The sequence below is a fragment of the Citrus sinensis genome, chromosome 1, assembly GCF_022201045.2.
Source record: "Citrus sinensis cultivar Valencia sweet orange chromosome 1, DVS_A1.0, whole genome shotgun sequence".
NCBI classification, from domain to species: Eukaryota; Viridiplantae; Streptophyta; class Magnoliopsida; order Sapindales; family Rutaceae; genus Citrus; species Citrus sinensis.
Window position 1 is genome coordinate 15,489,421 of NC_068556.1, and position 25,684 is coordinate 15,515,104.

Consider the following 25,684-nt stretch of genomic DNA (forward strand, 5'->3'; position numbering starts at 1 on the left):
CCCAATACTCGGGTACTACTAATCCCTCGGAGCATGCTGAGCTATACCGCGACCAAATGCTTATCAAGGGTGTAGATGAGAGCATCATGTGTAGGATGTTTACACACACAATCACGGGCCTCGCGAAGTCATGGTTTTGCTCTTTGAAAGCGGGTAACATATCTTCTCTACACCAATTGTTATCCAAATTTTCTAAAGAGTTTTCCTACGCTTCCACATAAGATAGGGTAGTCTCCAAACTTGCCTTTATCAAGCAAGGGGAAGCCGAACCTTTGGTGGAGTATGTGAGCCGTTTACACCAAGAGGTGTTGCAAACTGGAGCATTTGGAAACCAACACGCACTAACCCATTTCGAGAAAAATTTACGGTTGGGCAAGTTATGGCGTTCCTTTCAAAAGAAGCACCCACTTTCATATGGGGAAGCCCGTTCCCGAGCGTTGCAGCAAGTGGAAATGGATGAGAAATGTCATTTGAAGCTCCAAGAAGATAAGGTCGAGGTCACAAAGAATAAGGAGAAGCCGAAGAGGACGGAAGCCCCAATACCAAGGGTACCCCGAATGCGGAGCCCTCCATGGGTTGCCCCGCGGGGACGAGTATTTAACACTCAGGGTATCTCATAGGTACCCCAACCTCCAAGATCGCCACCACCAGAGCAGCAAGAGCCACCACCGAGTTATGCGGGGGTACCCCACGGGGACCAGATTAAGTCTAAATGTGAATTGGAGGCACCTTTGGATCCTCAAGTACCCAAAGATGAAAAACGGGGTACCCCGATTGAAGACTCGGTTTCAGTCTCGATTTGGGCCACCGATCCAACAAAGAAAAGTCATACTACTAGTAAAAGTATTGTTTATTATGATGCAAGAGGGTATCCAGAGATCACCTTACTACAGGGTACCCGAGGTACCTGACCTATCCCCAATCATGATAATCTACTTAACATCAGAGCCGCCTTTATCATTATTTGTTCGCCATATTTGATTTTGAGCGAAGGGTCGATCATGAGGTTTCAATCATTTCGCATAAGGGTAAGCAAGCAGCCATCTTCATATTTATTTATGTTGTCTATTTTATTCCATACGAATAGTGGATCATGAGGTTTCGACCATCTCGCATAAGGGTAGGCGAGCAACCACCTTTATCTCAATCTATATTGTCTATTTGATTCCATGCGAATGGTGGATCATGAGGTTTTCGACCATCTCGCATAAGGGTAGGCGAGCAGCTACCTTCATCTCAATCTATGTTGTCTATTTGATTCCAACGAATGGTGGATCATGAGGGTTTCGACCATATCGCATAAGGGTAGGCGAGCAGCCACCTTTATCTCAATCTATGTTGTCTATTTGATTCTACGCGAATGGCGGATCATGAGATTTTCGACCATCTTGCCTAAGGGTAGGCGAGCAGCCCACCTTTATTACTATTTGTCTTGCATATTTAATGTAGAGTGAATGGTGGATCACGAGGTTTTCCATCATCTCTCAAAAGGAATCGCCACAAGTTTTGTGAAGATTTGCGGCAATCATTTCTCTAAAAATCGTCATACACTAATTAAGGGTGCCTCCGAGGTACCCCACGCCAGAAAGTCACTCCTCACATACACCAAAAGGAACCATAAGAAAGCTTGAGATAAGCAACAAGCATATCCGGAGGAATCACCATATGTTTGATAAAATTGGGTTGTTCCGCCATGAATTAACCGCAACAAGCATGTCTAAGTAAACCGCGATACACTGATGAGACAAGATTAAGGGTACCAATAGTAGTCAAGGTACCCTATGAGAGAAAACCATTCCTCGTGTACACCAAGAGGAACTCTAAGAAAGCCTGAGAGAAGCAGCAAGCATATTTGAAGGAATCGCCATATGTTTGATAAAATTGGGTTATCCCGCCATGAAGTAACAAATAGCTCAGGGGATATCTAAGTTTAAGGGTACCCGAGGTACCCCATACGCCTTGTCGGTAATACCGAACAAGGTTACATAGTAGGATGATTATCTTCACCTTCATCATATAGGATAAGAGGATCAACAAAAGTGCTAGAAATAGTAGAAACACAAGCGTCGGTATCAGGGGTACCTTATGGCGACTTCATCTGAGGTACCCCAGTTGATCTCCATGGGCTTTCAGACCAAGATGTGTGGGGCGCCCTGCTATTCTCAATTGCCTTCATGATAGCCGGCTTATCTACCTAGTTCTCTACTCTTGGCACCACCAACCCCATATCAACACTTCATTCCTCAGTCATGATGCGCTCAAAAGCATTGTCAACTATGTTCTTCTGTCGAGGTACCAAGTCCTCAAGCTTAACTTAAAGCTCCTCAGGGTCTTCCAGCTTATGGGCCTTCTTCTCTGAAACTTCATCAAAGTGTCCCCTCAAAATCTTGTTCACTCCAGAGATCCTCCCTTCATGAGGGTACCCTTAGAGGCATCCTCTATTCAGCTGCCCATCGAGCTAAACTTCATATCGCCACGTGTCGCACTTACTTTTTATGTAAGTTTCTTTTGCCTCCAATACTTCTCACCAAAAAAAGCTAGGGGGATGTTGTTTGGGGGAAAAATAAGAAAGATAGCAGAACGCCACATGTCGATGAATGGAATAACTTCAGTGCAATCCGAGGTACCCGACATGATTAGAGGTACCCTGCAAAATTAAAAGTGCCCGGCACAATTTGAGGTACCCCACACAATCCGAGGTACCCAACATGATTTAAAATACCCCAGACAAATAGAAGTACCCGACATGATACGAGATACCCCACACAATTCGAGGTACCCGACATGATTTAAAGTACCCCAGACAAATAGAAGTACCCGACATGATACGAGATACCCTGCACAATCCGAGGTACCCGGCGTGATTTGAGGTACCCGGCACGGTCAGAGGTACCCCACATAACTCCAGAGTAACTCGAGGTACCCCGCATAGACTGGGGTACCCCGTATAATTCGAGGTACCCGGAATAACTCCAGTATAATTCAAGGTACCCAGAATAACTCCAACATAATTCAAGGTACTCAGAATAACTCGAGGTACCCAGCATGATTAGAGGTACCCGGCGTGATTAGAGGTACCCGGCGTGATTAGAGGTACCCCGCATGATTAGAGGTACCCAGCGTAATTAGAGGTACCCGACTTGATTAGAGGTACCCTGCGTAATTAGAGGTACCTGGCTTAATTAGAGGTACCTGGCTTGATTAGAGGTACCCCACACAAATAGAGGTACCCCGCACAATTAGGGGTACCCCATATAAATTGAGGTACCCCACGTAACTCGAGGTACCCGGCAGATCAGATGCAAGAGAACCCTCCGAAAATATCCGCCGTGAGAAACGTCTCCATCTCTTGAAAGATATTATTCGATTTTGTCAGAATTAGGAATCAAGAAGGTCATACCAAAAGGGGGGGACAGCCGCCTGCTACCTCTGCCAAAAGTGAAGGACATTGTCCCAAGAATAGTAGTCCTCAGCCGCCTACCCGACAGCTACTGCAGAGGTAGCTTGGATCACTCTACATCGCTTGCCACGTTCCCAAATGATGAGATACGCCGCGAACATACATATAACGGCCCAAAAATTATAAAAAGGTAAAAGGACGTTAGCCAAAAATGGTACGCCACGTGGCAGCTGAGGTACTTCATATATAAAGGTGCCTAGGTTTCATTCTCCAGGATGTTCTCACTCACCATTAACACTTACACTCCAAAAAATAGGTTTTCTTCAACCTTAAACCCTAATTTACAGAGGGCTAGCCATCTCTCTTTGCCATAAAGGCTTGAGTTTGCTAACTTGAGCGTCGGAGTGTAAACACCGGGGTACTCCGGCTTCACCTCTAGCCTTTATTTCATTGTTTTGCAGGCGTGTAGCTCATTTTGAAGGACCCCGGTTTCACCTCTAGTCTTTATTTCATTGTTTTGCAGGCGTGTAGCTCATTTTGAAGGACAATTCTCTTGGTTTTGACCTTTCACCATTGTTACTATTCCCTCTCCCCTTCTCACCTCTCCCGAATTTCAGATACACCGTACCGCACACAACAAACCAGTGAGGTACCCCATCTCCCCCAAAAATATAAATTCATTGTTAAAGATAGATTTTGGTTTTTCCTACCACAAAATCTGTTGAAAACAATTACCAAGTTACATTATTTACAATTTACAACTGATGTAAAAGTAGCTTTTTATAAGCCTCTAATTATTTGACAAACAAAATCGAGTCATACAAAAAATTAATTTTGGGTTGATGTAAGTAGTAACTTGGCAAGACTTGGCATTTGTATCTATCTACATATCATTGATCCAATGATAAAATTGATCATGACATTAAAATAATCTTTGTAATCTGGAATAAGAAGAGACCAAAAGATAACAGTTGTTATGCTTTGCCTATCTTTTCTTTTAATAAAAAAGAAAAGAAAAGTTAGTTAATCAGGTGATTAGCGCATGTCCGATCCTCTGTATATTGATTCGTCTTGGGCACCACCACATTCATACACAGAATTAAAAACCAAAAGAAAAGAAGAAAAAAAAGGTAATAATGGAAGAGAAAAAGCTGGACTATGTGCTGATACCAACAGGTCTTTTAGTGATGGGTGTGTATCACATATGGCTACTTTACACCATTCTCCGCTTTCCCAGAAGAAGTGTTATTGGTCTTAATGCTGAGTCTCGCCATCAATGGGTCCATTCCATAATGACTGTATGCTCTCTCACTTTTTCATTTTTGGGTTCTTGTTTTCAATTTTCTTTCTTGTTGTTTCTTCTCTGGGTTACTGTTGTCGAAATAATGACTGTATGCTTGGATCTTTTCCGCTCAAATTTAAACGTACCTTGTAGGAACTAGGGAACCCCCCAAGTGTTCATTGAATGTCCCATGAGAGCTGGTTTTCTAATTTTTTGGGTTCTTCTGTTGGCCATGTTTGCCTGGTGCTAAGTAGAAGGCTCTTTTAAATTATAAAATAGGGGCATACGAGAGTGGGATATTTATAAAAACAATAAATTCCTTGGAAATTTCGTAGCACTTCATCTGCCCCTGGACGAAGCTCTGCTGGCTGTGGACACGCTTTCTGCCCATGGTCACCAAAGTTCAAGTAATAATAAGGAGTAACAATAAGGGTTAAAGGACTCGGCGTTTGGTGGATGAGATTTCTCATCCCCTTCAAACCCTTTTTTCTTTTCTTTTCTTTTTTTTTTAATTATAACCAGAAAGATGTAGCAATTAATCTAATAGAAAAGGCCTGAAGGGGAAAAATTTTATTGGTAAACTAGCGACCCATTCTATAATTGGAGAATAAAGATAGCAAGTATCAAGTTAAAACTACAGCTGTTTTACCATGTACATGTAAATTGAGAATGCTTGTATGCACCTGGATCCATCTATGACCTGCTTTGATGTTAAGAAACTCTCAGGGTGCTTCTCAGAGTGGGTAATTTAGTGTTTAGAGCTGATCCCCAACAGATAATTATAGGGTTATTGTTTAATAGTTTTCATTGTTGTATTATATACTGAACTGTTGACATTTTTAAACTTTCTATTGTATCTGGAGAGTTAAATCTGCTGTTCAGAGAATCTAGTGCTGCAGTATTCGCCAGAAAAGTTTTTTCTAAAGACTGGCATTTAAATGGATAGCTAGTTTAAACCTGTATTTTTGAGTTTGTTTAGGTCTTATAGTCATATAGATCTTATACTGCTTACAAAATCCGATCAGTATTCTACTGTATAGATCTTTTCATGATCTTAAGGAGTTCTTTTTTGTGGACACCTTGTTCACTTTTTGTACTTGTTTTTCTTATTAGTACAAGTTTCTTTGTTTCCTATCATAAAAAATAAATAAATAAATAAATATATAGCTGGTTTTGTATAATATATTTCACTGTGATCTCCTATTCTTTCTTCTCAGGATCCCTTGAAGAATGGCACTTTAGCGGTTCAAACAATACGCAACAACATTATGGCATCAACTCTTTTAGCTACAACTGCAATCACTCTCAGTTCACTAATTGGTGTTTTTGTAAGCAGTACCTCTAGCTCTGGCAATACAGCTTCAGAAATAATTTACGGCAACAAGACTTCCATATTATCTTCAATCAAGTATTTTACTATTTTGCTTTGCTTCCTTGTTGCCTTTCTTTGCAATGTGCAGTCTATTAGATACTACGCCCATGTTAGCTTTTTGGTTACTCTGCCTACATCGAAAGGCAATACGAACTATATTGAGTATGTTGCCAGAAACTTGAATCGAGGAAGTTTCTTTTGGTCTCTCGGGCTCCGAGCTTTCTACTTGTCATTCCCTCTTTTCCTTTGGATATTTGGCCCCATACCTATGTTTGTCTGTTGCTGCACAATGTCATTTCTTCTCTACTTCTTGGACACAACTTCCAGTTTTACACGGGAACTTCATAGCCACTCATTTAAAGAGGAAGCAAAACTTGATGATTTGGAATCACCTGTTCAGTCACCATAAGTGCTATGGAGAATGATATTATGGCCCTATACTGCTTAAACGACAGTAACAATTTTAAGAAAGTAATTATAATGTTTATAACTAGGATATCTACAAGGTTTGTGTGTCTGGGGCTGCACGTTGCAGTTTTGATCTTGAAGTAACTCTTAACATGTACTACGAATGACATTCTGATGATCTGTTCATTTTTATGCTAAATTTTGTATTCTGTGGAATTCATTTGCCTTGAAAATCTCATGTAATGCATAAAGTGTAAAAGTTTTCTTTGAGCGAAATGGTACAACATTTTGGTGATCAAAAGAGAAAAAATAGGTGCGGAGGTACCTGGTAATCTAGCCAGGAATTCGTAATTTTGGTAATCTAACACCGTAAGTTTCATTATTTTGATTTGAAAGGAGAAGATGAAAGCAATCACTACTTGAGAGCAAGGAAAGTAACCGTCTAATTTGTATGATTTCTATCCATGTTTTAGTATATTTTTGTACATGGTACTTATAAAAGATCTTTCAGTCAATAGTTAACAATTAACAGTGCCTTAAATCTGACGTTGGCAGTCCCGCACAACTTAAAAATGTCTTAATGTAATTAAAGTGCATTCAAATTCGTGAATGTAGTGAGGACATCACAATCAAATTGTATTTTGAAACTGGGAATGATGAATGTTTAACATTGAGTTTTATGTAGATTACACGTTTGTTGAGCTTTTATGATTTCTGAACAAGCTTAGAAAATGTGTTGGTAGTAGCATTTTGGGTGCTTGTCAAATCTAGACTTGATGATTCATTACTTCAGATTGCCCATATTCACGTTTTTAGCAGACAGACGGTAGTTTCTCCGAAGAGACCTTGTTCTGCATTCAAAGGGAACTGTTCACTCCGAACTAACTCCCTCCTTCGCTGTCCTCTACTCGCTGGAAACAGTCTAGTTTTGTCATGATCAGAAGATTCTTTTGGTTTCACCATTGTTTCGCTTCAGTATGCTCTGGGCATAATGCACTTGTGTTTGTACTCTTTCAAGCAATTACCAAAAGCATTAACTTCCTGGTACTCTTTGCTTGGAACAGAATGCTCTTGTTTCCCTGTCGTCACGAGCTATGGTTCTACAAACCCTTCATTCTAGATGTCAATTACGTTACAAAATCTACTCATCTTTTTGTTCAATTGAAAAACCTGTCACCTTTTAAGAGTTATTCACTACAATCCCGAATCATTTTGACGCCCTTCTAATTGTTTGTTCTTTAAAAAAATAAAATTAAAAATTAAACAAAACCCACCGGTGCTTCTTAGAACTACTATCATTTCTTGGTGAAATTTTGGATCATTATGTATGTTAATGTTGAATTTGTGAGTATAATGCTGTGGGTCACGACTGCCATTTGTCGTCAAAACCCCATCTTTTTATGTTTAGTTATAATAAAACCACCCAAGTAATCTTACAAGAGTAAATACAGCAATTTTGTACGAATAATGTTGTGGGTAGATTTCGATTTACTCCCATTTATAGAGTGATTATCCTGAATATATTATCAATTTATCCCTCAAATATCATTAATTCTCCGTTAGTTTTAATTTTTAATGGTTAAAATTGTATTTGTGTATTTTTATAAAGGTCAACTAATAGATTAAAAAAAAAATTAAGACTATGTTTTCTATAAATTAATTTCATTGCAGTCAAATGTTTTAACAAGTTCCTGCACACCAATCTAAAAAAATTTCACTTAAATTACTAATTTTTTTAATTGGTTCATTCTTTAATTTTTGTCAATTTAAAGAATTGTTACGGTGGGGACTATAATGGATATGTCATAAAATTTTATGAGCTATAAAATATTTTGCAAAAATGAGGAGGCTGAAAGAATTTTCATGAAATAGATAAATTTTCAATTCAGTTATTTTTTAAAAAAATTTTCTTAGATTGTTTTCTTTCAATTTGGGGGTTGACTAGGTGCATGCAAATATAAGTTCCACCCTTGTTAATATACAATGGACTAATGTGCGTGCACAGGTATATTTGTATATGAGATGGAGAAGTGGACAACTAACTCTTAAAACTTTTGAGTAGTGCTAGGGAGAGAGAGAAATGAGAGAACTACGAGAGAAATGACAGCGGTTGCTGTCGTTTCACTTCTCATTTCTCTCGGCAATTGAAACAATAAAAAAATTTTAAAAAATGAATAAAGATGAAACAATAAAAAAATGAAATCCAAACTTTTTCTTTAGCCAGGCTTCCCTCATCCACTCCTCTCTCTTCACGCAAATCACCATCATTGTTCACGGCAAAGCACCCCTCACGGCGACGCACCATCATCGTTCATGGCAAAGCACGCTTCCTCATCCACTCGTCTCTCCTCACGAAAAATCACCATCACCGTTCACGGCAAAGCCCTCATCCTCGTTCGCGGCAAAGCACTCCTCACGGCGACACACCATCATCGTTCACGGCAAATCACTCCTTTCGTCTCTCTTCCTCATGCTCTCTCCTCCTCACGGCAAAACAACATTGTTTTTGTCTCCCTCCTCTGTCACAAGCTCACGGCAAAGCACCGTTTTTGTGTCCTCCTCACGACAAGCAGCATTGTTTCCCTCTTTCTCTCTGCAAACATTAAGTAAGCAAAATCGTGCCTTTTTTCAACTTGTTTTTTTTTTCTTTTACTTTTCTTGCATTTTCTCGGCAAACAATAAATAAATGGAATTTAAGCTTCTGGAATTTAAGCAATGCAAGATATGATAAGTTGCTGTGATTTTCTGTAATAAGCTTCTTGAATTTTTTTTTTTTTGACATTTCTTCTGCAGGTTCGAAACTAATTGAAAAATAATTGATTGATGTCTGAATTTCTGTTTTGACATTTCTGTGAAAGATCTGGTTTTTGGTGGGTGTGTTGGATTTGGGGTTTTTTTTTTTTGGGTCTAGTTGGGTGGTTTTTGTGCAGAATTGGAAAAGTTGGGTAGAATTGCTGTGAATTTTGGTTTAGATTGCATGCTTAGTGAAAGAAAAATAAGAACATTAGCTCAAATTTTAAAGTGAATTTTCTTCTCCTAGCCTTAGTAATGCAATTATATTATTAATCATCAAGCTTATGTGTGTTACTTCTCCAACAGAGAAAATTTATCCGCTTTATTATTGATTGGTAATCTTAATATGTATCAACATTGAGTTTTTATTACATATAATTATTTACATGTGTATGCTACCCTTCTCTCCCTTAGTATAGAACAATATTGGTATTGTCTTACATTAATAAGTGGCCTATTTATGTGTTCTATATAATGTTTGCTACTCTTATAAGTTTGAGTTTATTATAATACTTTGCAGAAATATTTTGAAAGTATTTGTTCGGTTAGATATTGATTTAATACCAGATTATTTCAGTCTTTCAAGATGAAAACAAGAGGCAAACAAATTTAGAATCATGGATTCACAATATTTGGGACAGGATGATGGTGTTCAAGAATCAGAGACATTGAGGCTTACTCATATGTGTCAACAGGCCACAAAATTAACTTGTATTGCTGCATCATCTAATGAAACATATATGATTTATATGGATGCCATCAATGAATTATCTACAAAGTTGTCAGAGGTATCTAAACATACAATTGACTCCCCAAAAAGAGATGATTCAACTATTGATACTGTTAGTAAAAAAATCAGTTTTTCTCATAAAGACTTTTAGGATCGATCTCATATAATATATAAGAATTCGTAATTTAGAAAATCATACCTTAACAATCCGAGAAGATGAACAATCGAAAGTAATCTAGGCTCCAAATCACGATCCGTCACCACAACTCCTGTTAGATCACAATCCGTCACCACCACTCCTGTTAGATCATGATCTGTTACCACTAGTCTTATTAGATCATGATCCACCACCAAATAATCTTTCAGGTTATGACTCAAGTTTGATTAGTACTGGACGTGTGGGCATCCGTTTCACAACATCTAAAACAACCGGCTTCTTTTGTAGTGTTTTTCTCAAAACGTGTATTTTGGAATACCGTCCCATTTCTTCTTGAGAAAAATACACTTATATAATATCTCTTGTAAAACCCTAGATATGTATTATCCTTTATTATAATTCAAAATAATAAATATTTTGTATTTAATATTATCTCTTCACTTACGTGAAAGTGGAGATAATGTGTAACTGCTTTGGGGCCCCACCTTGTAAAATAACATAAGACCCCATTTACACATGAATATAACACATAAGATCTTAATAAATATATAATTAGGTTGATTATCTAATATGGCAGTTTTCTTACTTTTAGGCCTAGTAGTGGTGCAGTCAATTAAATGAGCTAACCCAAGGATCATTTGAGAACATACAATAGTGGCTACAACAATTAAGCATGTAAATGAGCAAGCCTAATCATTTAATTCCAACTCTACTCTACTATAAGATTGGAACTAACCTCCATAATTGTATGCTCAAATATTAATTCGTCCCAAGCTACATTGATCTCTTTATTGTATAATTCTTTGTACCATATTGTTAATTAAATCGATATCTTAACTGTCCAATCAATTTAATTACATCTTGCTCCTTGATACTCATTTAATTCCAACTCTACTCCACTATAAGATTGAAACTAACCTCCATAATTGTATGCTCGAATATTAATTCGTCCCAAGCTACATTAATCTCTTTACTGTATAATTCTTTGTACCATATTGTTAATTAAATCGATATCTTAACTGTCCAATCAATTTAATTACATCTTGCTCCTTGATACTTATTGGTTTTCTTTAATGATCATTTTCAACGTACTAAATATGTGGATACACTCTGGCCAGAGAATTCTATGATCAAGTGCCAAAAACCCATCAAGAGATGTGTTGTACAAATGCTATATTGTTAATCTATAACTTCAATTCCCATAATTGCTCCCACCAAGATACCGGGTAATCTTGACTACAAGTGTCTGTCGTGCCCATTGGTAACTCAAATGGAATAACAATTAAAATCATGAAATTATAACTAACTCAAGATTAAAATTACAGTAAAATCATGCCTATGAGATTTAATAAGTCTGATAGTTATTACAAAGTTAATTAAATCTCATATGTAATCATGTTCAATATAATCGTACTATATCAATAAATTCATACACGATTAAGACAAATCATTTAATGAATTTATTATAGTCTATACCTAAATAAAGTGTCCAACTTTATTTATCAACTGTGAACTTAATTTATTTAATCATAAGATAACTTGTATTTATGTCTTTTGTGAATCCATATGGTGATAACATAAATACATATATATGATTAAATAGACTTTACTCAAAATACTAATGCAACTAAGATACTTGAAGAATAAAATATCTCATTTATTTTATTAATCAGAAAAATTATTTATTACAATTAAATAAACACATATGGTTTTAAAGAGTATATTTTCCCAACAGATACACCATCCTCAAGTATGTTGCTTTTAGATCCTAATATCTCACAAACTAAAGGTAGAAAGAGAGAGTGCAGATTGAAGAGTGGCATTGAGTTATTCCAAAATAAGAAGAAAATGTTTTGTGCCTTATGTGACAAATCAAGACATGACAAACGAATTTGTCCTTTGAATCCAAAAAATAAAATTGAGTGAAATAACCCAGGTACTAATTATTTATTCCTTTATTTTTGTTTCGTTATCAAATTTTTAATCTTGTTTTATTAGTTTTTGTTAATCCGTTTCCATCAAAATTGCAGGCCTTGAGGAGATATCAAAATTGGATCAAGCTCTGAATAGTGATACTGGGCGCAAATTTTGTGAGTTCAATTCCTTATCACTTTTTTTTTCCTAACACTGTTCGTTAGCTAATTGTAATAGAAAAATGTTAATGTAGAAGGAAGGTAGTTTGTTAGAGCATGTATGGTTTAATCTTGTTAAAAATATACATTTTTGTCTTTTTTTTAAGAAAATACATTTTTGTTCTTTAGAAAAATAGAATGAATTGTGCATTAATTATTATTTTGAATCATTATTATTGGGTATATACTATATAACACAATTTATTTTGATATTTTTGCAGGCATATGAAGGAGGTAAAAATAAGTTGATAACGTCTTTGTGATAGTCAAATTTTGGAGTGGAGCACTTTTATTGATGAGATACATTTTTTTTTCTTTTGGTTATGTACTTCGTGATTTGGAATTTTTTTTTTTTTATTGAACATGTTTGAATCTTATAATATCATTTTGTAAGAGATGAACTACTTTATTTTGTAACAGCTGAGTTTTGTCTTTACTTATAAAATTTTGGCCGTACACAAGAAATTTCCAGGCATAAGGCACTTGTGAATTACAATACTGAGATATGATGCAGTTTCTACAGTAGCCAAAATATTGCAAAGAAATTCAATGTATTTAGGCCTTGCCATTTTTTTTTTTTAATTCCACAAGCATAAATATTTCGAGCTCAAAAAGTTAATAAAAGAGAAAGGGGATATACTCATTGAAAAGAGAAAAGGAGGAATATATTAAGTGAGAGAGAGAAGAAAGGGCAATTATTTATTATTATAGGGGGCCCACTACATTAATTTGTTGATTTTCAAAATTAAAAAAAGTCATGCTATCTTTAATCTCAATCCTTAATTATTTTTAATTTAATAGTTATAAAATTGTGTCTAAATTTATGTTTCAAATTGTGTCTCTTGAACCTACCCCATATATATTTTGATAAGGAAGAATCTTTGATAAAGATTCCTATTATCCCCTTAAGCTAGTGAGTGAAATTTTTTTGAACTCCCAAAGCTTGTTAGGAGATAGTTGAACAATAGAATTGAAAAATGAAAATAGATGTCTAAGCACCTGATCGAATTGATCGGGTCATGTAAGAATAAGGTTCTTGGTGAGGAGCAAAAGAAATTTAATTAAGAGTTAGGTTGAGTGAATAAATGGATAGAGCCTTAGGGTTCCAATTTTGGGGAAACAAAAAGTAACGAGATTCAGTTCTTAACTTTAATAAGTACTCTTTTTTAGGGAACATCCTTATCATTCTTTTATCAAGGAAAATTTCCAATCTTGAATGATTTCGGTAGGATAGATTTTTATTGTTCATTCGTCAAAGAATTTTCTGAGTTTGTAAATTAACCTTTTCATGCAAACACTTTTTTTTTTTTTTATTCAGTTAAGATAGCCAGGCATTTATATGAGCTTTTAACTCTGATTGTCATATTCACTTAAAAGAATCAGAAGTTAATGGGCACTGTTCGTTAGCTGCATCTCTACGGAGTCTTGGTTTCGGAGTAGTTGATTATAATGTCGTGACAATTGCCGATTGCTCAGGATGGATTCGATATGGAATCTTGAAAAAATCACCAAAATCAAATCCTTCGTTAATGTGGCCATAAGTTACGTTGGTTTGGGTGATGGATGAAACCAAACTTGTACAATTATCTATGGAAACTCGATTGCCTATTATTAAATCAATTTGGCAGCCGAGTGAGCATGCTTATTTGAACAAGTCTCCTTTTATTGGACGGATCTCGAGTCATGTTGGAGAAGCCCTTTTATTAGCTAAGAGAGCTAGACAGTTATGTGGGGTTTTAACTCGGATTGTCATGTTCACCTAAGAGAATCAGACGTTGATGGGTACTGTCTGTGTGCTGATTGCTCAAGATGGACTCGACGGAGAGCCTTAAAAGAATCTCCAAAATCATATCCTACGTCAATGTGGCCATAAGTCGTGTTGGTTTGGGTGATGGATGAAACTAAACCCGCACAGTTATACATGAAAACTAGACTACCTATTATTAAATCAAGTTGGCAGCCGAGTGCGTCGGCTTATTTGAAGAAGTCTTCTTTTGTTGGATAGATTCAGAGTCATGTTGACGAAGTCCCTTTTTATGAGTTACAGGAGCCAGACATTTACGTGATTTTTAATTCGTGACTGAAGTCAGGACATCTCATTCAAAATTGCATCCTGAAACTAGGAATGATGAATGTTTAACATTGAGTTTTACGTAGATTACATAATTTCCGAACAAGCTTAGAAAATGTGTTAATAGTAGCATTATTGGTGCTTGTCAAATCTAGACTTGATGATTCATTACTTTCAGATTACCCATATTCACATTTTTAGCAGACAGACGGTAGTTTTTCTGAAGAGACCTTGTTCTGCATTCACAGGGAAACTGTTCACTCCAACAACTCCCTCCTTCGCTGTCCTCTACTCGCGGGAAACAGTCTGGTTTTGTCATGATCAGAATATTCTTTTGGTTTCATATGTAGCGCTAGCTGCCATTGTTTCACTTCAGTCTGCTTTATTTGGGCTTAATGCGCTTGTGTTTTTTGTGCTCATTCAAGCAATTACCAGCAAGAAAAGCATTAACTTCCTGTCACCTTTTGCTGGGAACAGAATGCTCTTGTCTCTCTGTTGTTACAAGATATGGTTCTCCAAAGTTCCAAACCCTCAATTCTAGATGTCAATGACATTTCAAAATCTACTTATCTTTTTGTCAATTGAAAAATCCGTCACCTTTTTAGAGTTTTTTTTTTTGAAAGAAAAATTACTATCATTATAAATGCGGCATCAAGTATCCATCCAACGAATAACAAACAAAAGAGAAAATAAATAGGCAAAAGTTATATGATCTTTCTCTAAAATCTAAAACCTATCAAGACATCGAATTTAAAACCCATTTTAATACTTGCAAACATAAATACATATAAGCATTCTTCAGAATCACAACGAAAAGAATAATCAGCCACCACCAAGGCCAACATTCTGTTGCTGAATCTCGAAAATATATATAATTTTACATATATGCAAAAAAAATAATAAAAGAGAAAAATAATAATAAAAGAAGAAGAGGAGGAGGTCTCACCTGAACTTGATGCAGAAGCTTAAAAGCGGATAACAAAGAATAAGAAAAAGTCATTTTTTTTTATTTAAATAACACTCTTAATATTAAGAAGATGCGTTTGTAGAGGTACTACATTCTCTATATCCAGCTATCTTCGACTCAAATTTATCCTAAATTAGTCAACCTTAATTTAAGAAGATGCATTTCTAAAGATACCGCACTCTCCATATTCAGCCATCTTCGACTCAAGTTTAGTCCAAAGTTAGTCTTTACAGAAATTGTTTTTGTAAAAACATCACCAGGACTAAGACATTCCACAATTATCAACTATTTCCTCCCCCCAACCTGAAAGAGACATTGTCCTCAATGTTTTAAAAGGAAAGAGAAAGAGTTAGAGTTTAGAAGATAGCACATGAACACTGCAACAGAAAATATTTACAGACGGAGAGTTAAATCTAATTCGTACTTCTTATTACTGCCACTGCTACCATCATCAGTCGACCAATCCAGCGCAAAAGTCTTGGAATTTGGCTCTGGTGTATAAGCTTGTAAAAGATCAAGTAACTTATTAGCAGTAGAAGCAGAGATAAAGAGTTTTTTTTACAGAGTATGGAACAAAATGATTCTTTATTGCATGGTTAATAAAAGTTAGCAAGCCATCATAAAAATTATTAACATTTAACAAACCGATGGGGTTTTTATGAATGTTCAAGTGGGCCCAAGATGCAAATGTAATCAGTGCCTCAAAAGCTACAAGATCTCATAGCAAGAAAATAAAAGTATCAGCATGATTTAGCATTTCAGATACTCTCTCTTGCATACTTGATACCACTAATTCTTCTCCAATTGGTGGGCCAGACAGGCATACTAGCGGTTTCCTGGCTTTTAGGATAATGCCTAGTACTTGGCTTCCTCTAGTAAAAATAGCTTCTGAGACAAGCTTTAATAACCCTCATTCACCTCCTCCATATACAAGATGCAGTTTCCTCTCTGCTATGACACGATCAAGATCTATAGCTGCTTGAACGAACTCTTTGTACTTTCCATAGTGAAACCCAGAAAGCACACAAATATTTTTGAATTGTTTACTCGAAGATACTGCCATTGGAATAATCTTTCAAAAACAAGTTGTGAGTGTTTGAAAAACGAGCTCATATTTAAAGATCTTGGTGACAGAAATAATGAGAAACAACTGTAAATGGGTTGGCAGATTTGTCAAATGATGAGTAAAGATCGTGGCTCAATAATTGAAAAGCAAATAGTAAAAAGAAAATAGTGATTAGAAAAGGCAAACAGTAAAAGAAAACAAATATTATTAAATACAAAATCGCACCACTAAATGCAATAATACAAATGATAAAAGAGCAGCAAAATAAAAGGATATTTACTGGTAGTTGTGATTGTGGCTCACATCTTCCTCTGATTTTACGTCCAGTAACAGCTTGAACGCCCTCTATGGGTCGATGATAAGCTTCCCATCTAGTTTTCTTATAAACTGATAAACAATGTCTTTTTGAGTCAGGTTCCCAAGACTAAACTGTGCACTTTCTGTTTGGAATAGTCTTCATAACTTGTGTATCTCATATTGCACGTGTCCGCTTCAATGCGTCTCAAGAGATCGTAAGATATCATCCAATAATTCTTTACTCAGGCCATCTTTAACGAATTTAATTTTATCTTCATGAGTATCAGACACCATTCCTAAAGATTTACAAACTTCTCGTTTGCAACTAAGTCGTACACAATTATGACATTTTAAGCCATGTCTTTTAGCTTTCCTTTTTTTAGCAAATGTGCTTTTACCAAAACCAGGTATGTAAGAAACAAATGGATCAGAAAACTCACTTGCTAATCAAACCTTTGCTTCAATTAACCAATGAATATCAGAAGGAATTCCGTTGATCATTAACAAACGCAATCTTTCACAACAAGCTTTATAAATTTTTTGGAGTGCATTTTGAAGGAGGGAAGGAAAACACTTATGGAATTTATGTTGTATTTCTTCCATGTTTGATTTTGGGGTTTCAATTATTGTGGGAAACTGAAGATACCGACTTAAGAAGTCACGGAGTACTATTATCCGCCATTTATATGGAAAAATAAATCAAAAGACACCAAAATCAAATATGCAAAATCAAATCAAACGTGAAAGCAAAGAAAAAGAAACACACAATGTAAAAGGAAAATGAATTTACATTCGTCTTCTTATTGAGTTAACCTCAAGCTCCAATTGATATTCATATATACCTCTCTCTACTGCTCTGAGTTGTCTTTCCAGATCCTCAACATAGGATACGGAGTTTGGTGGTTGCAGATCCCAAAGTGGATGTGATTTACAGCTTTATATCAAGCCTCTTAAGTGAAATTTCACAAGCAGAAATCTTTTAAGATGTGTGAACAAGAACTTTCTTATTGAGGTACTTATGACGTATAATGAAAATTGATGAGAGAAAGTACAACTGCCAAACAAACACGCTTAAACAAGAAAAACAATGCTAAAAAAATATGTGGCATCAATTTAGAGAGAAAGAAAAAAAATCAAACAATGAAACGACAAAATAACAGTAAAACAAAAAAAAAAGAATCAGTCATTAATGACTTAATCAAGAATTGGTGGGTCACCCAAATTGATTTCGGTGTCTTCTTCACGTGGGTGATGTTCCAGATATGGTTTTAATCTTTGATCATTAACTTTAAATGTGACACCGTTATTTAGATTCTCAATTTCTATGGCCCCATATGAATATACATTTTTTACAATAAATGGCCCGCTCCATTTTGACTTTAACTTCTCTGGAAATAAATGAAGACCAGAATTATAAAGCAACATTTTTTTACCAATCTCAAATGTTTTCCGAAAAATTCTTTTATCATGAAAAGCTTTTGTTCTTGCCTTAATAATTCTTGCAGCATCATTCCTTAATTACTCAAGTTCATTCAATTGTAATTTTCGCACATTACTAGCATAATCCAAATTTGAATTAAAAACTTTAATAGCCCAAAGTGATTTATGTTCAAGTTCAACAGGTAAATGACAAGGTTTATCATAAACTAACCGATAGGGTGACATTTCTAATGACGTTTTAAATACAGTACGGTAGGCCCAACATGCATCATTAAGTCTAAGGGACCAATCTTTTCGGTTTGGGTTAACTGTTTTTTCCAAAATTTGTTTTATCTCCCTATTTGCTAATTCAACTTGACCATTTGTTTGAGGATGATAAGGGGTAGCAACTTTATGTATAATTTCGTATTTCTTCATTAAAGACTCAAATGACTTATTACAAAAATGCTTACATCCATCACTGATAATGGCTCGAGGGATTCCAAATCGACTTAAAATATTTTTTCTTAAAAATTTAACCACAGTTTTGCTATCATTATTTCGACAAGAAATTGCTTCAATCTATTTTGAGACATAATCAACTGCAACTAATATATACACAAATCCAAAAGATGATGGAAACGGATCGATGAAATCAATTTCCCAACAGTCAAATATTTCAATTTCAAGTATGGGATTTAAGGGCATCATGTTTCTTTTAGTAATTAATCCCAATTTTTGACATTTTTCATAAGTTTTGCAAAATTCATATGTGTCTTTAAATATGGTACCAATAAAATCCACACTGCAAAATTTTAGCAGTAGTTTTCTTGAAGAACAGTGTCCACCACATACTTCAGAATGACAAAAATTAATGACACTACTTACCTCATTATCAGGAATACATCGCCAAAAAATTTGATCTAGACAATATTTGAAGAAGTAAGGATCATCCCAATAAAATTTCTTTACTTCAACAAAAAATTTCTTATTCTCTTGAGCATTCCATTGCAAAAGGAATTTTACCTTTAACAAGGAAATTAACAATGTTAGCATACCATGACATTGAAGTAACAGAAAATAAAAATTCATCAAGGAAAGAATCATTGATGGGTGTTATATCAGTGCAAAATTTGGATGTGAGTCTTAATAGATGATTAGCAACGACATTTTCATCACCCTTCTTTGATGGTAAGGTCAAATTCTTGAAGTAACAAAGTCCAACGAATTAGTCTCGGTTTGGCATCCTGTTTACTCATCAAATATCTCACAGCAGCGTGGTCAATAAACACAACAGATTTAGAGCCAAGCAAATATGAACGGAATTTGTTTAATGCAAATACCACAGCAAGTAATTCTTTTTCAATTGTAAAATAATTCATTTGAGCACTATTCATAATAAATCACAAAGGGCTTACCGTCCATTCTTTGTCCTAAAACAGCACCAACAGTAAAATCACTTGCATCACACATTAATTCAAAGGGCAAAGATCAATCAGGAGATTGCATAATAGGTGCAGATGTTAAAATACAAATTATTTTCTCAAAAGATTTTTGGCAATCATTATTCCATTCAAACGGTGCATCTTTTAATAAGGGGTTATAAAGTGGTTTAGATATGGCACTAAAGTTTTTTATAAACCTCTTATAAACTCTTGTATGTCCTAAAAAGGATCGTACATCTCTAATTGTTTTTGGTTGTGGCATTAGACATGACTTCTATTTTTGCTTTGTCAACTTCAATTCCTTTAACAGACACAATATGACCCAAAATAATTCCAGAAGTAACCATGTAGTGACATTTTTTCTAATTCAACACGAGTGCTTTTTCAACACATCTTTTTAAAATTTTCTCCAAATTATCAAGGCAATCATCAAAAGAATTCCCTAACACAGTCAAATCATCCATAAAGACCTCTAAACAATGTTCAACCATATCACAAAAAATGCTTAGCATACATCTGTGAAATGGTGCAGGAGCATTACAAAGCACAAATGACATTCTTTTAAATGCAAATGTTCCAAAAGGACATGTAAATGTGGTATTTTCTTATTATTCAAGTGCTATAGGAATTTGATAATAACCTGAATATCCATCTAAAAAGCAGTAGTAGGGATGTCCAGCTACTCTTTCTAAGATTTGGTCAAGGAATGGTAATAAAAAATGATCTTGTCTAGTGACTTCATTTAACTTTCTATAATCAATGCACATACGCCAACTAGATGTAATTCGTGTTGGAATTAATTCACCTTTTTCATTTTTAACAACAGTGATTCTATATTTTTTAGGCACCACTTGTGTAGGACTTACTCACTTACTATCAAAAATAGGGTAGATAATGCTCAAATCAAGCAATTTAAGGACTTTTGTTTTGACTACCTCTTTCATGTGTGGGTTTAATCTTCTTTGAGATTGTTGACATGTTTTAGCATTTTCTTCCAAATTAATTCTATGCGTGCAAATTAAGGGATTAATGCCTTTAATATCATTTAAAGTCCATCCAATTGTATTTTTATGCTTTTTAAGAACAGTTAGTAACTTACCTTCTTGGTCGCTTGTTAAAGTAGAAGAAATCACAAAAGGATAAGTTTGTTCTTCTCCAAGAAAAGCATACTACAATCCTTCAGGCAAAGGTTTCAATTCCCGTTTAGGTGCTTCTCGTTTTCTATCTTTTCAATAATTATAAACTCTTCAAATTTTGGCTCGTCATCATAATTTTGTGAAGTCTGCACATAATCAAGCAACGAATTTATATTAGAAATATCAAGTTCAAATTGCTTATTTGACTCAATTGAATTAACTAAACAAACATTAGAGAGTTTAGAAAAATCCCCTTTTTAAATATTTTCCTCAATACAAGATTCAAGCATTTCCTTTTGTTCATCAGTATCATCTTTATTCTCATTTTCTTCATTAGGTTGCCTACGCATATTGAAAACATTCAATTCCAAAGTCATATTTCCAAAGGATAAATTCATTCAACCATTCTTACAATTAATCAAAGCATTAGCAGTTGTTAAAAATGGTCGACCTAAAATTACAGAATTGATTTATGATTATTCACAACAGGTTCAGTTTCCAAGACAATAAAATCCACAGGGTATATGAATTTATCAACTTGTACTAAAACATCTTCCACTATTCCTTTTGGTACTTTAACTGATCTATCAGCAAGCAAAAGTGTAATTGAAGTTGATTTTAACTCACCAAGATTAAGTTGAAGATAAACTGAATATGTAAACAAATTAACACTAGCACCAAGATCTAGTAAAGCATACTTAATTATGTGATCACTAATAATACAAGAAATGATAGGACAACCAGGATGTTTATATTTCAACTTATACAGAATTGTACTTACCTATTCGGCCATGAAAGTACTCTTTCTTAGCTTCAATTTATTCTTAACAGTGCACAAGTCTTTTAAAAATTTGGCATATGAAGGTACCTGCTTGATTGCATCAAATAGAGGAATGTTAACTTTCACTTGCTTAAAAATTTCATAAATTTCAGAAGAGTGGTTTGATTTCCTTGGTTTATCCAATGCATGCAGAAATGGTGGTTCAAGTGGAATACTATTTATTTCTTCATTAAGTGTAAATTTATTTAGTCCTTCTTTACCCTTTGAATTTTCATCATTTTCACAAGGTTCAGGCATAGGTCTATCAACAACCTTACCACTACGAAGAGTTATAATTGACTTGACTTGGTCTGTGTTGAGTGTTAGAAAATGTATATTTATAAAGGAGAAAATCATCATTTTACATTTCAAGTCTTACTAACACCCTTACTTTTATGTATTTAATCTTCTTGTGATTTAATTACGTGTGTTTTATTTTAATTAAGTATTTTATATATTTCAGGGGCATTATGGTCATTTCACAATGACGAGAGATCAGACGGCAAAACAGACATCACTTTTGAACACAGGACGGTCGAAAACCTTAAGAGGAGCATAAAAGGAAAAATGGCACTGTTCACATGTACGATACTATTCACATGTACGGTATTGTCTATATTACTGTTCATGACATTGTTCACATAGATGGATCGATGACGTGACATTGACCGATGATGTGGCATTGACTGATGAGGTGTCACGATCCTGTTGGACTAAAATTCTTATGCACTGTTGATTGGTGATGTGGTAGCATGTTAGTGGACCAAAAATTATGCGTACGGTACATGCATATACACAGAATTATTTTCAACCAAACTGTGTTACTGTTCAAGCCGGGTCAAACTGTGTCACTGTTCAAACTACGTGGTCAAACCGCGTACTGTTGACTGATGACGTGGCGCAATCTTGAGCATTCAAACTGTTTTTAATCTGATGGCCATGATTTACTCAATGTATCTATAAAAAGGGGGCCTCCCCCCTAATTTGGCATCTCTGAATCCATTTTTGGGCTCCATTTTCTGTAATTCCTTCTCAATCTTGTATTTTCTACGTATTTTAATAAATTCTCATTTTGCCCCTAGTTCAATTATGAGTAGCTAATTTTCTTTCAAGCTTGGGTTGAAGGTGAAGTCTCAACATGTGTCATGGGCTTTATTTGGTAAATTTATTTTCTCTTCCCCTCTAATTTTTGTGGATGTTTTGGCTTTTCATCGACAAATAATAATAATCTTGTCTAGATACCGCCCTGGTTTCACCGGCTCCCTAGTACAATGTTATTATTATTTGGCACGATAAGCCCTTAGCACCATATTGATTAGCGTGTGGTTCATGAGGTGTGGATTTCCCCCTCATGATTTAATTGGCATTAATAAGGAATATTTAGCACATGGTGCATGTTGATACGGATCCAAATACCTAAGTACGTCATTTCAATAGATTTCTCTTCAATTTATTCTCGCCATTTCAATTCCAATTTTAGGATAATCTAAATCACTTTCACCACAAATCCAACCACCCTCATACAAAATTAATTCTACATATAATTAAAATCTACCTCCTTGTGGGATCGACACTCATCACCATTAATCTATTCTATAATAGATTCATGCATTTGCGAGTTTAATAAAATTTGCACAACAGTCTGTGGGTGGATTTTGTTGAATTTTAGGATTTGGTTGTGGTTGGGCTGGATATTTTCCTTTTCTTGAATTGCGAGTGCAGAAACAATTTTAACAAAAGTATCTTTCAAATTAGAAAAAGTTTGTGCATTTTGATTGTTAATAACATCTTGCTTTCTGATGAATGAATGCATTGTGTCTTCCAGATTTTTCCATGGTGGTGGAACATATGGTGCATAAAGCTGAGCATTTTGAAAATTTTGTGGAGGTGGTGCTTGTGAAGATTGTGCATTAGTCTTATTCCTCCAACTGAAATTTGGATGATTTCTCCAACCAAGATTATAAGTCTATGAATATGGGTTTGGTTTATTGAAAGTGTTAATGGCATTGGCTTGATCATTTAGACATTCTTTAAGTGCAGGCAGAGTGGGAAACTCTTGAGTGAAATGATCATTTGAACTACATATGTTACATGCAATTTCTTGAACATATTTTACTTGATCACTCTTTTTATGCTCCAAAGCTTCAACTTTCCTAACTAGGGATGCAAATTTTGCTTGTAAATCATGATCTTCCCTAAGGTTATAGATTCCTCTACTAGATGGAGATGGTTGTTGTTTATTTGTCAATTCAAAAGTTCCAACAGTATCCCAATGTTATGCATTTTCAGCTAATTGGTCAAGATAATCTAGTGCATCTTCTGGATTTTTATCCCTAAATTCACCATTACACATCATTTCAACAACTTGTCTACTTTGGGGTATTAAGTCCTTGTAGAAATAAATGACCAATTTCCAAGTTTCAAAACCATGGTGTGGGCATATGTTAAGCAATTCTTTAAACCTATCCCAACATTGGTATAATGTTTCTCCATTTTTTTGAGTGAAAGAAGTGATTTGTCTTTTAAAAGAATTTGTTCTATGAGGTGGAAAGAATTTTTTCAAAAACTACTTTTGCATGTTATTCCAAGTTCTATTGATCCAGATCTAAGGTTTTGTAGCCAAGTTTTAAGTTTATCTTTTAATGAAAAAGGAAAAAGCTTTAATCTAATTATGCTTATGCTACAATTTTAGTATGTGTATGTATTACAAACTTCCTCAAAATCTTTTAGATGCAAGTATGGATTCTCAGATTCTAAACCATGAAATATTGGTAAAAGTTGGATAATACCTGGTTTTAAGTTGAATCGAGATGCTTCTGGAGGAAATACTATACACGACGGTGCTCCAGTTCTAGTTGGATTCATGTAGTCTCTCAGAGTTCTTGGTTGATTTTGATCACTTGCATGTTAAGAATGGTTGTCTTCCTAATTAATTTGAGGATTAAGTTCACCCAAACTAAAGAAAAATAAAAACTTTTTCCCGACAACGGCGCCAAAAACTTTACACAACTTAAAAGTAATTTTTAACTCCCAAGTATAAGAGTGTCTTGTTGTATTATAACTCGGTGAGTCCGAGGTTAATCCACAAAGAAAATAGTTAATTTTTTTATTTTATTTTGTCTAAAAATTGAAGTTAAAATTTGAATATAAACAGCTTAATTTAAATGAAACTATGAAATTGAAATAGTTATGGTTGTGGATCCACTCTTAGTAGTAAATAAAACTTAATAAATTCTTTTTGCCATTTTTTTAGATTTATTACCCAAAAGATTAATTATATAAATTATTATTACTTTCCTTTTAATTTAAGATAGATTAAGTATTTATTGTACCAAAATTTAATTTATCTACAATAAGTCAAAATACCATTTTACCATACCTTATATTAAGATATTAAGAATTTATTGTACCAAAATCTCTTTGTTTGTCTACAATAAATCAAAATTTCAAAATATAAAATATGTATAAAATTAAATAGAAAATAATTTAATTTATAAATAAAAAATAAAATTTGATTAAATCATATTTATTTCCTATGAGTTTCACCTTACCCTAACTAATATTATTTAGTTAAGCATAATTGAAATAAAAAGAGTTATTAAAATTAAATTACTTATAATTAAAAGTAATAAAAACAACTAAAATTGAAAATAAAACTAAATTTATTTATAAAAATAATTATACAAAATATTAAAAACACACCTGAAAATCAAGATCACAGGGAGATGGAGAGATTTTGAGAAGAAGAGAGATATAAAGAGATTATTAAAAACATAAAAATGAGGCTCTATTTATAGAAAAATAAATTAATGATCCAGTGTTTTGCGCTCCATCATAAGATTCATGCGTGTACTCCTCACAACCTTTAGATCAAGATCCAACAGCTGGTCAAACTTTAAAAGTCAACATCACATGGGGCATCGTTTGACTCATCTGATTTGGCCAAAAAACGGTTGAGATTTAGTCAAAATCGCCAGCTATCACATGCACTCATATCTATTGTAAGCTCATTTCATCATCCAATCAGTGCTCGGTCAACAAAAAAAGTCAACTCTTTTTACACAAGCCCAATTTTAAGCCGATCTTGACTCATTTTAAGGTTTTCGTACCTCCAGAATCCAAATTTGACCTCCGTTTATCTGTTTGGAGCCTCGAATTACGTGAAATTAATATTTTACCTAATAAACAC

General features: G+C 34.6%; 1 protein-coding gene and 1 non-coding gene across 4 annotated transcripts; both read left to right on the forward strand.

Annotated features, from left to right (window-relative positions):
* The first annotated feature begins 4,218 nt into the window (after nucleotides 1–4,218).
* On the forward strand, nucleotides 4,219–6,698 carry LOC102625973 (uncharacterized). Of its 3 annotated transcripts, XM_006490640.4 has the most exons (3): nucleotides 4,219–4,698; nucleotides 5,900–6,010; nucleotides 6,143–6,698. In XM_006490640.4, exons 1-3 carry the CDS (start codon nucleotides 4,537–4,539, stop codon nucleotides 6,461–6,463), a joined length of 594 nt encoding a protein of 197 aa, XP_006490703.1. In that variant the 5' UTR covers nucleotides 4,219–4,536; the 3' UTR covers nucleotides 6,464–6,698. The 3 variants fall into 3 exon arrangements, with proteins under 3 accessions (XP_006490703.1, XP_006490702.1, XP_015389591.1); XM_006490639.4 differs by having other exon boundaries at nucleotides 4,227–4,698; nucleotides 5,900–6,698; XM_015534105.3 differs by lacking the exon at nucleotides 4,219–4,698 and adding an exon at nucleotides 4,715–5,089 and having other exon boundaries at nucleotides 5,900–6,698.
* A 17,220-nt stretch (nucleotides 6,699–23,918) lies between these two features.
* On the forward strand, nucleotides 23,919–24,027 carry LOC127903843 (small nucleolar RNA R71). The gene has a single exon (XR_008056719.1). It is a non-coding gene; the product is annotated as a small nucleolar RNA R71 (small nucleolar RNA).
* Nucleotides 24,028–25,684: the final 1,657 nt, after the last annotated feature.

Bases quoted from the DNA above. Each gene is read 5' to 3' on its own strand.
- LOC102625973 (XM_006490639.4), top strand. From the start codon at position 4,537: ATGGAAGAGAAAAAGCTGGACTATGTGCTGATACCAACAGGTCTTTTA. The intron at 4,699-5,899 runs GTATGCTCTCTC...CTTTCTTCTCAG, and splicing joins GGGTCCATTCCATAATGACT to GATCCCTTGAAGAATGGCAC.